Source organism: Bidens hawaiensis, unplaced genomic scaffold (assembly GCF_021521415.1).
Source record: "Bidens hawaiensis isolate Kalapana, Puna unplaced genomic scaffold, B.hawaiensis_p1.1 tig00017043_1, whole genome shotgun sequence".
Taxonomy (NCBI): domain Eukaryota; kingdom Viridiplantae; phylum Streptophyta; class Magnoliopsida; order Asterales; family Asteraceae; genus Bidens; species Bidens hawaiensis.
This window is the reverse complement of record NW_027492580.1, coordinates 287455-301747: the sequence shown is the minus strand read 5'-3', so window position 1 is coordinate 301747 and position 14293 is coordinate 287455. Positions and strand designations below refer to the sequence as shown.

General features: G+C 32.6%; 2 protein-coding genes across 2 annotated transcripts; both read right to left on the bottom strand.

The window, feature by feature from the left end:
• Nucleotides 1-14: 14 nt before the first annotated feature.
• LOC143552870 (uncharacterized) lies at nucleotides 15-4053 on the bottom strand. The gene is made up of 4 exons (XM_077042983.1): nucleotides 3834-4053; nucleotides 3021-3133; nucleotides 1116-1556; nucleotides 15-320 (listed from the first exon to the last, which is right to left on the bottom strand). Exons 1-4 carry the CDS (start codon nucleotides 3988-3990, stop codon nucleotides 255-257), a joined length of 777 nt encoding a protein of 258 aa, XP_076899098.1. The 5' UTR covers nucleotides 3991-4053; the 3' UTR covers nucleotides 15-254.
• Nucleotides 4054-11916: 7863 nt separating this feature from the next.
• LOC143552869 (citrate-binding protein-like) lies at nucleotides 11917-13204 on the bottom strand. The gene is made up of 2 exons (XM_077042982.1): nucleotides 12776-13204; nucleotides 11917-12403 (listed from the first exon to the last, which is right to left on the bottom strand). Exons 1-2 carry the CDS (start codon nucleotides 13043-13045, stop codon nucleotides 12023-12025), a joined length of 651 nt encoding a protein of 216 aa, XP_076899097.1. The 5' UTR covers nucleotides 13046-13204; the 3' UTR covers nucleotides 11917-12022.
• Nucleotides 13205-14293: the final 1089 nt, after the last annotated feature.

The following is a 14293-nucleotide window of genomic DNA, read 5'->3' as shown; positions in this document are numbered from 1 at the left end:
CATGATAATTCATTAATTCTATTGTAATGTTTATGTTAGCTAGAAAATGCACAAAAGGAATAATAATGTAGCAAAAGAAAGAAGCTTTTAGTTCAAATGCAACACAACTCACAAAATTGAAACATTGGTACAATAATCATAATAATCAAAACCCATCTTTTTAATTCAAATTTAACATGCCCCACCCTACCCTATCCTACGCTACCCCCACCCCACCCCTCTCTTTACACACATTAATTAGCTGCCACCCATCTTCATATCAACACCACTAGCAAAACCATACAACCAAACACTTTAACACCACCACCAAACCCCACATCCTACAAAAAGAAAAACACAAATTTCCAATCATAATCATCATCTCCATGTTCATGATCTAATGGCTAAATGATTGTTAATAGTTAAATGATTGTTGATAGAAAAATTATGAAGACATATTCTAAGATCCTTTAAAAATATTTTATCACTCAACTTTCAATAATGTTTCAGTTTTCCAAATCACCTTGCAACAAATATTATTGTCTAGTTACATTTGGTCTAGTTACATATACAAATATTATTGTCTAGTTACATTTGGTCTAGTTACATATGTGTAATATAAATCATATGATCGTATTTCAATCGTATAAAATAACGTGTGTGATCGTTAGGTCCTTGTTTTTGTAAGTGGGACATCAATCATCACATTAACTATTTATACGACTGACGTCATATAATATAGGGGTTCGCTAAATGCATACATATATGGTAAATGTAACCCCTATTTAAGACGAAACAAAAATATTACATAAAATATTTAAATGTGCCTCTTGTTCTTTAAAAAACTTAAATACTAAATACAATAAATAATATTATAAATTCTCTAGTTTATAAATTTTTACATACGTTCAAAAATTATTTTCTTGTCATTAATGTAATATTATAACAAGCCGGCTCAACTCTTTAACTTGTTTAAACAAAAGAATCGAGTTGAGCTGGCTCTACGAGTCACAAGCCTTTTAAAAGTCAAGCTCGAGCTTGAATTTTCACTTTGTTAAAATAAACAAGCCGAGCAGAGTCACCAGACTTGGCTCGGCTCATTTACAGCCCTAAATAAAAGTGATAAGCAAGTTTACCTGTAGTCTATGGACACTAGAAGTAGAGGCAGGCCTTATAGAAGCGGAGTCGACTTCACCCGTCGGTAATGGCACCGCAGGATTGCTGTTGATGAACGGTAACGATCCACCACTTCTAGAACCGCCACTCAATGGACCGTTCGAAGGAAAAATCGCATTCATTGGAGACGGGCTCGGGGAAATTAGTTCTAGTGGGCGGTTAGGCCACGGGTAAGATGGAGATGATGATACTATACCTCCACCACCGCTACCTCCACCAACGGGGATGCTAGGTAGTGGCGATGGTGCAGCCACCGAAGGTGGAGGTAGTGGTGGAGAAGCGGATGTTTCGGGTGTTGTAGATGAGGAGACTTGGATGGCAAGCTTCTTGTCGTCGTCACAAGCTTTTGTCGAGTCGTTTTTGAAGGCGAAATAGAACGAGCCTAGCCTTGACGGGTGCCACTTCAATACAAGATACTACGGTGTTAGTATCAAATACAAACAACTCTTAATGTGAGAACTGAGAAACTTACAAATAACTAGACTAATTATGCTAACAATTCTACGATTTTTGAACAAGAGTAAAGTAATTATGATTACCCTGCTTCATTTTTCGTAGTGTAATTACTCTAAATCAAAACTATAAGATAATAATAATAATTACTCTGGTTATTTATACATTTAGTAACTTAATTTTATTTGTACCAGATTTCACAGATATAATATGTTTACGGAAAAGTTAATAAACTTAGGATGCCATTTGCCTTTGAATATTGTAATATTGTATCCATTTTAAAGTTTTCTCAAAATATTTAGACTTCTATTTATACAGTTTTTATTACAAGAAAATTGTAAAAACAATTATATATATCTTTATGATAAAACTTGTTGTAAAGCATTTTTTTAATTAGGGGTTTAGGTTTCATACACCATATAAGCTTTTACTATGCAATTTTCTTTTTATCTTTTTTTTTCGGCTGGTGTATGAAAACCAGATCCCTTTTATTATCCACGAGCGTAAAGTGGTTAGGAAAAAAATTATTTATGAAAATAGAGATAAAATCTAGTAGGACAATGACACAGAAGCTGTCTAAATATGGACAAAAATATATCAATCTCGTGAATTTACTTTCTATTGAACTATCAAAGTCTAATATTGGATTTTTGTAAAGGATGAAGTACAAATACAACAATTAGTAAAATTAATATTTTTTCAACACTACAATTTCAATTAAAGAAACATAACCCTCTAAAATAACCTAAAGTTAAAATAACACACACTTAAGTAGATGACTTTTTAAAGATAATATTTAATTATTTTTTATTTATATGTAAACGAACATAAATGAACATAAACAAATTTTCACGAATATAAATGAACAAACAAAACATGTGATCATGTTCGTTCGTTTAATTAAGCAAACGTAGTCTGTTTGTTTATTAAATAAACGGACATAAACGAACTTCCTGTCGAACAGTTCACCGACCGTTCGGTGCATTTAGATGCCTTCTCATATTAGTAGTATTAACTTCATAACAAATTCAAAAACACATAGTTAAAAAAAAGCATAAAAATCCATGGTCAAAAGTTAGAGGTGGAAAAAGTCCTACTTTTTTCTTAAAAGTGTACTGTACAACCAAATAAAGCAGACAATACAATGATTTAAAGCACCCTATGTTATTGTTAAGCCCCATGAAAAAAACTCCTTTGTAATTCTTGAAACAAATAAATTAATGTCACACAACAAGGTTCCAAAGCATTCAATGTGTCAACAAAGAAACCATTTTTCAGTTAACACATTAACTTCCTAAGTTTAACCAACATGAACTAGAATTTAATGAAGTCACACATGAAGTGTGTCAACACAAAAAAAAATATAATAATAATAATAACACAAGAGTGTGTGTGAGTTAGAGAGAGAGTACAGTGAATGTTGGGGTTGATGGAGTGAGAAGTGTGGACTCAGTAAAGTTGCACAAGTTGAAAGCTCTTCTGTTCTTGAAAATGTACAAGTTGTAGTTAAATTTGTGCCTGAAAACTAACAAATTCAAACAAACAAATTATTAGTTTACTAAACACAATCTTGGAAAAAGAAAAAAATATTTAAATAAATAAATAAAAATGGGGTTCTTGAAACTCTTGAAAATTAAGGGGTTTTTCTTAAAAATCTTGAAACAAGATTCTTGCAAAAATTAGAGGCTATTTTTACAAATTCTTGATACTATATTCTTGAAAATTAGAATTTTTTTACAAATTCTTGAAACAAGATAATTAAAAAATATGGGTCATTTTTTTTACAAATTCTTAAAGAAAAAATAAGGTTTATTTTGTCACAAATTCTTAACAAGATTCTTGAATAATTAAGGGTTTTTTTTTTTACAATTCTTGAAACAAGATTCTTGGAAATTAGGGATTTTTTTCTACTAATTCTTTAAACAAGATTCTTAAAAAATAAGGTTTTTTTTTATTTATTTTTTTACAAATACTTGAAAAATAAGGATTATTTTTAACAAATTCTTAACAAGATTCTTGAAAAAATAAGGGTTTTTTTTTTACAAATTCTTGAATCAAGATTCTTGAACTCTAAGGGGGTTTTTTTCTTTTTTTTTCCACAAATTCTTGACACTAATTTCTTGAAAATTAATTAAAGATGGGGGGGGGGGTGTTGTACACAAATTCTTGAAACAAGATTCTTGAATATTAGTGTAAAGAACAGAGCAAATGTAAATGTAACTTACTAACAGAGTCACCAACTTGAACAGTAGGACTCTTCCATTCAGTAACTCCATCAACAACAACAGTTGCAGAGTGAGCAAACTGCTGCAAAACCATAGTGATGAAAGTGAATATTATTATCATTATCACACTCTTATTAACCTCCATTGAAGTAGTCATTCTTGCTTTCTGTTTCTGTGTTCACTCTCACTCAAGAACTTGCAGGTTTTACAGAGGTTTATGTGAGAAGTGTGTGAGCTAATTTGGAAGTCAAAAAGCTTTGTGCTTTGGTATTTAAAGAAACAATTTGGGGCTTTATTTTTTAAGTTAAAAATAAAGATGAGGGTAATGTAGTAATTTTCTAATAAGTTTAATTTACAAATTGAGTAAATTGATATTTTGGTTATTTGGTATAGGGGTGTGCATAGTTCGATTAATAGCAGGGCCGGCCTTGAGGTGAGGCAAGGTGGTCGACGGCCACAGGCCCGACACCCGCTAGGCCCGGAATTTTTTTAAATTTTTAATTATATATTGTATTTTTATGAAATACAATATGTATACTTAATGTTTAAAACTAATTATATAACCAATAGCTTGGTCTAATGGCAAAGAGTATTACTCCCAACCAAAAGGTTATGGGTTCAAGTCTCATTTGACACATGTTTAATTCTTTTTTTATACAAAAGCTTTTACACAACCCAAATTATAACAAAGTAAACCCATATAAAATTTAAATTGTTTAAACCCAACAAAATACTTCTTTTACTTAAGGCCTAAAAAAATTTTCGCCTTCGGCCCAAATTTGTTTTTGCTTTGTCGGAGCCGGCCCTGATTAATAGGCATAATCAAATTGAACGATTGTTGTTTGGTTAATCGGATCAGTTTATTCAGTTAACTTTTTAATTTTTGGTTCGGTTTATTTAATTTAAGCTAATAATCAAAATCAAATTTGGCTAAAGTTTTCACCTAGACATACATAAATAGAATGTATTAATGATAAATACATAAAATGAATGTATAAATACATAAAATTGAGATATGAATACATGAAATTGTGACATAAATACATGAAATGGTGATATAAAACATGAAATACAAGCAATGAAGATATATATAAAAGCTAGAAGTATATGAAAATATAAATAGTTCGGCTATTTCTAGGTTAATTCGGTTATCAGTTAATTTCGGTTCGATTTTGTCGGTTCTCGATTCAAGATTATCACCCTTATTTGGTCTATGTGGATTTCTTTTTGACATTTCAATCTCTAACGTTTGAATTTTGTAACTATTCTAGTCCTTGGTACTAGCTTTGTAAATTTTCAGTTAAGTTTAGAAGCATTTAAGTCATTTTACATATAAGAACTATTTATGTAACTTAGTAACATCATTTAATAGTTTGTGGGCCATGTGTGTCGTTTACATAAGATATTATAAAAAATAATAATGATATAATTTTTTACGTCATAATGAACACCGGCTCAATTTACAACAAAAATGTATACCGAAACATAGATAAAAAGCTTGCTCGTACATTCTTAGAAGTATGTTCGAGATCATAAAGATGGCTAGGGTGTTGACCATTGTTGAATTTGCGGGTAAGTTAAGCATGTTACAATCGAAGTACAAGTGCCAATTAAAGATACCCACGACAAACTATTGTTTGCTTGTGATGATGAACATGGTTCGAGAGGTAATGAAGGCCATGAATGGAACAAGGTGAAGGACGTGATCACATCAAACTTCATATTTAGATTTTTAATGTAATGTTTAGATAAATAAAAAAGTATGCAAGCCACTGTAAGATCTTTGGTTTAGTGGTATCAAGGTGGCTCAAGGCTCAACAAACCAAATATTCTTAAGATCGAACATAAAGGTGTGTTAGTTTTCATATTGAAACACAAACTAAAATAAAATGAAGAAAAATGTGACCATCTCCAACACGATGTCCGTGTATTAAGGTGGAGAGGTTAGTGTAAGGGCAATGGCTGGACTACGAAGAAAGAGCCAGCATGCAAGGACAGGGGCAAACGTGGTATGTGAGAGGGGAGGAGAGATAGCAGTGCCCTGGGAAGAACCTTACCGTTGTGGATGGTCATGCATTAAATATTAAATGATTTAGATGTATATCTAGACAAATTGATTTTGTAATTCCTCTTATTGTGTTTAAATAACTAAACTTAATTTTAATTTAGTATTTTTATGCATGTTGTACTAGTCACAACTAACAAAAGAATTTAAATTAATTTGTGTGAAATAATGGGGTGGTCCAAATAAAGTTTTACAAACAAAACGTACAAGTTGATACATATATTACGAGTCATTGATACATCACCTTGAAAACTGAGTTAGCCAAAAGTTGAAGTTTCTGCTTAACATATCCTAAGGGTATAAAAGTCATAAAGAAATTAGTAATTAAGTTACAAAGTTGGGTATAGTTTTTACTTATTAAATTTTTTCTAAAAAAGATAAAGGAAAAGGAGAGGAAAAAGATGATGTTCATGATGGGGATTATTATTCTTAAATCATTAGTCTTGTGATCAACACCCCTTTTATGTTTTCTTCTTTTTATAACTATTATATGTATATTACACATCTATGCACATATGTACATACATATGCATGCTTGAATATGTGTGTAGTATATGCATGTAATTGTATATGTGTCTTTACATATGTATAAATTTGTATGGATGTGTAACCATGTTTGGTATTATATATATATGTGACCATGGGTTGGTATTACATGTAACCATGTTTGTGTTGTGAGTGAAATCTAGAGCAGTGTGTTTGGAATCTGAGTTGATTTGTTTGAGGTAATTAGAGATGTATAATATTTAATAATAATAATAATATAGGGGTTGAATTAAGAGAATAAAATCTTGAAAGAAACCATCTTTTTGAATTTTGAGAAAACAATAAAGAGACAAAGTTAGATACAAACAAACAACCTTACTCAAAGAGCAAATTAAAAAGACTAAACCCTTTGTCTTGTCTTCCTTAACAATCCTTGCTCATTAAGATATGGGATAACTTCTATGCATGAAGTTCAAACTAGGTGTTTTGACAAACTTATAAAAGAATAAACAATACAACACTTTAAAGTTTAAAGTTACCATTATAGATATGTTTAAGGGTTATTATATAAAATGAAACCATCAATTTTATGATACTTCTTATCTTAGTCATATGTTTGTGGTAATTATAGAAATATTTAAGGGTTAATTGAAAAATATTAAAGAACGTCAAGTGAAATGTAAAATAATCAAACTGAATCTCTTACAGACTCGCATAGACATGTCCTCTTGACCAACAAGGTCAAGCTCGGAGACAATAGGGTCGATTGAGTCACTAAAGTAAGGTTATAGATTAAAAAAAACATAATTTACTATTTACATAATGAAAGTAGTTAAGGGAAGAACCTTGTAGACACAATAAAGTTACTAACATGTGACATGCAAGTCACGTCTTTAAGTCGTAAAAGTAATCACTTGCACAAATACATAAGGTAAAGATTCATGCATCGTATAACACAAGTTGGTCCGACAACTCCCAGACTCCACGCATGTGGGAGTCTCGTGCACCAAGTTTGCCCAACCGTTCATTCTAAACGTAATAGTGTAATTCTAAGCATAAAAACTTGTATATTCACTTGTATGCATGTAATGATTTAATTATATATATTTTAACTTAATGATTTATATAAAGTAGTAACAATAGTAATATCATTATTAGATACTCATAATTACTTAGGGAATGATTTACAAAGTCAAAAGAATTTATTATTGAAATAGTGTCAAATGACTCTGAAGAGGTAGGTCACAGCAGAGCCCAGTTGGATCCGCAAGACTCACTTTGAAGAGGGACGTCTGCGCAAAGACCAACGGGTTCCGCAGGACCCACCATGCTCAGAGAGATGAAGACCTTACGCGCAGTACGCCAGCTGTTCCCGCAGGAAAAGCCTCCCAATGGTGAAGTACCCCGCCTGTTCCCGCAGCTGCGGATACAAGCCATCAGGGAAGGCTACCCACACTAATAGTAAGGCTACACGCACAAGGCACTAACTCTCAATAATTCAGTAATATCACCTGAAGAAGGAATGAGCAAGGCGGGAATACTCCCGCCCAAATGAGCCAGTCCGTACGCTTCTGGAGGATCTTTTGTACTATACCTGCCAAGATATGGACAAAATAGACAAGATCTGACCAAAGCAGCCCATCACAGGGTGACAGCTCACTGACAACAGTACGAGGAGGAGCACGCTCTAGTACAAAATGTCACTATCAGCAGCTGCCTACTCACCAACCCTCATCGTGGCACGTACATAGCCTGCAGTTGGTGGAAAAGGAATAGTACACAGCCGGCCATGTCACTATCAGCCGCTGCCTACCCACCAACCACCAGCACGGCACGTGCGTAGCCCACAGTTGGTAGAAAAGGAATATTATACAGCTGGCTGTACCTGCTTGGAAACCTACCTTCGGCTATAAATACTCCAACACCCTGGAACGGTATAAAAACACATCTTATACCATCATTATCACATATCTTATCTGCTCTAGCTATTTCTCTTAATATACACTTATATTCAGAGCAATCTAGTCTGATTCTCATGCCGGAGGGTGGTCACAAGGAGGCACCCCCCCCCCTTCTCAGTGACGAGCTCACGGTGTCTGTTTTGCAGGTCCTCAGAAGAATAACCATCTTTGCCGGACCTAACCCTCGTGGGAAACATCTACTTAACCCTAAGATTATCCGTAATCTGCCGAGGTCACGTAGTGTTTCTTCAGACTCAAATGGATGTAATGTACCACACCAAACCCATACTAGAAAGCCATTGAAACAAGACCCAATGTGGGTCTGGTGCTTCCAGAGTCTGAGCCATGGCATGAGGACTGAGCCACAAGTCACAGGTGGGTTCGGACCACCAAGTTTTGTCCTTTTTAATAGTATGGAAAAACCCAAAAGCACTGCACTCACCCATGACAACCAACTAAAAGACAACTTCACTTTCTTTTACCTTTTGCTTTTCACTTCCACTTTAAACCTAAAAAAACTTACCTTGTGTTTGCTTTTAAATGGAATTGATTTTACATATACAATTATACATTATCTGAAAAGGAAACATTTTTTTTCTGAATGGCATGAAACAAAAATTATGTGTTGAAAAAATTAGCATCTACTAATTACTAAACCCATATAATAAATAAGTTGTTTTTTGATTGACATGCTTGTTTCTTTTAATAAAATTAAACATGTTAATCGTTAGAACATTTAAAAATAAAACACAAAAATATATATTAGGCCATAAAGGAAGTCCCGCCTAAATTATCACCATGTGTTCTGAGTTAACGTAGTAGAGTGGGAGTAATCTACCGATTAGTAATTCTCGTGAGAAATTTCCACCCAGGTAATCAAAAACGAATTCATGAGCTCGTATTGTATGAATAGAACAATACTAGTTGAAAAATAGAGGTCGAAGATTATAAATGGTATAAGAAACAACTCATGTGTCTTTGGAGTCTGGAGATGTCGGGTTGAGTTGGTATGCTACTATTTAGCATATTAGATATCATGTATAAATTTAGAAAATAATATACGTTTTTTTAAATAATGCTATATAAGGTAATGCCAAATTTTATTAGGGTGGACGGGGTACCCTCGGATACCCATGTCTAGTAGGACAACCCGAGCGATGACACCGCCACCACCCTTTTGGGTAGGTTGTGCAGGTTCCAACCACGAGTTTCACTTATAAAGAAAGATTAGGAGACTTGTGTGTGTTTGTGAATGAACATTGATGATTGGATGTGAGTAGTGACGGAACACCACCACTACCAGTGATGAGGGTTTCGCGGGGTTCCGAAGGGTTAATATGATGTATTGATAGGTACACAAATGATTTGATTTTGGGTTCCGAAGTGTCCTTGTAGTAAATGCGTGAAGCTTATCAAATACTGAAGCATGAACACATAAGATGTCAAAGATGTTTTAGGATATGTTATTTTTACGTGCTTATTTCTATCAACGTATCAACATGAATTTTTACTGTGTGGGTAAATAATAGCGTACATGTCATCAAATCAAGCCTTATAAATTCTAACATCCCGTCATAATGCGCTTATTCCACCCACTAGTTTCTATACATTTATAAACTTTTCAGAGGGTGTTCGGGATTCCTTATTTTTATCTTAACTTATTGACTTTTGTAAGTTAAAAAATCATTTGAATAATGTGACTTTTTTTAAGTTTTTAAAGAAGGAAAAATGAGTTTTGATAAATTAGGATATTGTAACTTATCAAAAACTCTTTAAATAAGTCAAAAGAAAGTGTAAATAAGGAATCCCAAACATGGCCTCAATATTAACTTTTAGGCCATGCAGCTTATGTTATTACTTTTATTTTATGTATAACGTGATAAGACTTTATATAAATTATGTTTCAAGTTCAAATACTAAAGATTGTTTCAATGTTTGATAGTAGTATTACATAACGGTCGAAAAGTGAAGGAAACAAACATAAACCAACTACTAAAATAGTCCAAAACAACACAAAAACCAAAGTAGAATATTCGTATCTAGGCTTCATATTGACAAATATTACATTTCTATTGAAAGTTCTTAATTCGACAAACGTAGTCATGATCTTTGTCGTTTGTTGGTTTGGATTTTGGAATGATCTCAATAAAACCAACAAGATAAGATTTTAATTTTAACGTTTGACATCATTAAATATTGGATTCAAAATAAAATTCAAATTTGAGTATCATTTGTAGACAAAAAGGCAAATAGTAAAATCATATACATGCCGTTTTTTTTAAACACAGCATCTACAATAGCAAATCTCAACAAACCATCACATAAGCGTTTTAACATTATATTGCAAACCTTTTAAAAATCTTATTTTTTCTACAACAATAAACTTTCACAAACCCTATTAAAAAATATTATAATTATATATGTATATATATGCATGTGAGAAAGAAAGAGATTTCAAACCTTCCACTTTGCAAGCTTGTTGCAGGTTTGTATTCACAAACCCCAACTTCACAAACTTGCTCCACAACAAGAAAAGTTTGTCACCCCAAGTTCATTCATTTGCCACATCATCCGGACCTCAGGTTGCGTAGCATGTTGTAGATGCTCTTATAGGAGAAAGACATACCATAACTTGATTCACGTGTTGTTTATAACGGTAGACGAATGGACATATGTTTAAATACAAAGTTCGAATCAAATTCACGTACATTTTGTTTTCATGTATAGGTTTTTGTACTACCAGGAGAAGGTTGATAGAACGAAAATGCGTACGTCATGGTCACAAATGTGAAATTATTCTTACATTTTTTTAGAAAGACTAACTCACATATTTACTTATTATATATACTCTTAAATTTACAGATTTCGTCCAACATGAAAATTGAACGTTCAACATCATAAAAAGATGTATTATTTTTTGCATCACACATTGGTACCATTAGACTACATACCCCTTTGAAGTGAAATTATTGTTACATAGTCGGATAACATGATGTATACCATATACTTAGAGAAAAAACAACTTTCGTATTTTCTCTAAGATCAAAGTAAATACAACGAAACATGTATATCTTATATGCTAAATTTAAAATTAAACAAGTCTAGTTTTAACTTCATATGTTATACTCCTAATCACTTTCACAAGATTAAATGCAAAGAAAGTTTTATAGACTTACATAAGTTTTTAAAATCTTTTATATATTTCACCCAACCAACTATAATGTAAATTTTGTGTTTCATCATCTATGTGATGTCTCCTTATTACATATCATCTCTTTTATAATGTAAATTGTAAGTTAAATTATTGACTTGTTAAAAAACGAACCGAACCAGTTACATAGGTCAGGGATTTTCCACTAAAAACCAGTTAAGAACCATAACCGATACATTTTCACATTCGTGTATTTTTTTTATATATATAGTGCTAGATAGGCTAGTTGTTAAGTGTTTGGCCATTTGGGTATTCATCATCTAGCCCACATTAAGAGGCAGTCTTATACTCTTATTTGGTAACCATACAAACAAGCTGTTATTTGATTGATTTCATGATACAATTAATTATGACTTGTAAGTTGTAATAAACAAGTTGCTATATAACACAAACACACGTATTTTATAACAAAACAATAATACGATACATCATCTAAGTATTTATACACGTTTCATACATTTAACAATTACTTTTTATATATTTTAATATCTCTCCACCTCGACTCCATATATCGACTTGTATCACTTGGGGCACCATAAACACCGCATTTAAAATACAAGTCTCCCGGGCCTTGATCATGAGATTCAAACTTTTTAACGTTGTTAATGTAAACCATAAGTCTTCCTTCATCCACGTTGTGAATTATATTAACTTTGAACCATTTATCATACAAGTCAGTAGCGATTACTTGCCCATCATAGTACCTCATATCTCCGTTGTAAATCCTTAGTAGTAGTGTCATGTTACCTTGGGCCGCACCAAGAATTTGCACTATTGTAGCACCTGATGTTACGCGAGGTACAAAAGCATAACCTTCAAACTGCCAAATCCCCGATGTGTAGTCTGGCTGTATAGAAAAACGTAAAATAAAAGTATTAACATTTTATACGCTTGAAGATTATGTTAATTCTTTTTAGAACTAATTGCACGAATGGTTTATGTGTCGTATTAAGGTTTTGACATTTTCTTGAACATGTCAGTCTCACTGTTCACTAATTACAAAAAATACGTGTTGCAAGGTCCATTTGTGTAGTTAACATTTTTTGTTGCGTTTAAAAACATGCATCGCTAACTTGTATAATACAACTAGCTAATGCACTTGTTAAACTAAGATATGTTGATCATAATCTCTAATGTTATGCATGTTAGAATATGATGCTAAGATACTTTAGGGATTATGATAAGACTTTGGTTATGACACTTAATAAAAAAAACTTACTTTTATTTGAGCTTCCGTTCGTGGTTGTGTATTACTTCCACGTTCAAATGGTTTATCGTTTGCGTAGACCCAAAATCGATGAACTCCATTCACAAAACTATATCGGTCACCGAGTGGTACGTTGTATGGTTTTTGGTATATGAAGCTACTTGACGTTAATGGGACATTAGTAAATCCTTGTGTGGGATCAACTGCAAACACCATATGAGGTTCGGTAAGTAGACTCAAATGTACAACCAAGAGAAGCATACTACAACAAATTCTCTTCATTTTCTCTCTAGGGTTTGTTTAATGTATGAGTGATTGATGCATAAGGCAAAGAGTTAGTATTGTTTATATAAGTGTATGATTAGAAATGTAAATTGTTTGCATGGATGTACACAAAATTAGGGTTTGAGGATTTGCATCTTGTTTGGACATGTTATTTGTACATATTAAATCCATAAAATAATATTTGTGGGTGTCAAATTAAAAACTAAAAAAATATCATTGACATGAAACCCTAGCACTTAAGGGTACAATAAGATATAACATTTAAAATGTGAAAATTTTTAAAAGAAATAAAATAATGGCATTCTTTTGGTTATGTCACTTTTTTTTAATGGCAGCATATTATAAAAAAACAGTCATAGCAAGGGGCTAGAACATAAAAAATAACATTATCTATGCAACTCTTAAGCCATTGTTCGATCCTAGAGATATCATGTCTTCTGGATTCCTACTACTAAACCACAAATATGAAAACTGAATAACAGTATCAAATAACGTATTTTTATTATAACGAATTGACGATGCTTCTGGAGAACCAAGTCGTTTCTGAATTTTCAACCAACCTACCAAATGACAAAAATGACCGGCACGATCAAATCTTTCTTATGACATTCTCTATGTCAGTGCTTATGTCGTATTCTTAGAAGAATTGCAAACCAAAACAAAAATGAAAACATTATTCTCTAATATAACAAATATATTCTATTCCAAAATGAGTAGAAAAAAACAACTTTAAAAGGATAAATTTTCAAAAAATTTAACTGTGGCTGTATTTAAACGATAAGTCCCGATGGGCGATGTCGCCCCCAAGAAAATAATTCCTGGGTCCGCCACTGACTATCGTCATTGTAAACGACTCACCACCACCGCACTAGGCATGTCAAACTACCTAGTCTCGTTCCATGATTGAGTTCCGTTCGATCAAGTCAAAATTTGGTAACGGAGAATATGTTGATACGAAAATTGGCTAATCATTGTCATGAAGAATCCGTTGATGCCAAAATCGGCTAAAATATGTCATAATTTGGTATTTGTTTAAAACATCCAAATATGTCATTGTGTAAGCTCTTGGAAATAACACAATATATTATGTGCATAATACATTCACAACATTACATGATATATTATATTATATGATACGATCTATAAATATAATATAATAATTGCTTCAGTCAATGACTCAATGAGTCAATGCCCATAGGCCCGGCCCATGTGCTTGTGTTAACTCCAAAAAGATATACTGATATT

Bases quoted from the DNA above. Each gene is read 5' to 3' on its own strand.
- LOC143552869 (XM_077042982.1), bottom strand. From the start codon at position 13,045: ATGAAGAGAATTTGTTGTAGTATGCTTCTCTTGGTTGTACATTTGAGT. The intron at 12,404-12,775 runs GTAAGTTTTTTT...TTTTCTATACAG, and splicing joins GAACGGAAGCTCAAATAAAA to CCAGACTACACATCGGGGAT.
- LOC143552870 (XM_077042983.1), bottom strand. From the start codon at position 3,990: ATGACTACTTCAATGGAGGTTAATAAGAGTGTGATAATGATAATAATA. The intron at 3,134-3,833 runs GTAAGTTACATT...TGAATTTGTTAG, and splicing joins TCAAGTTGGTGACTCTGTTA to TTTTCAGGCACAAATTTAAC. The intron at 1,557-3,020 runs GTACTCTCTCTC...CTTGTATTGAAG, and splicing joins CATCAACCCCAACATTCACT to TGGCACCCGTCAAGGCTAGG.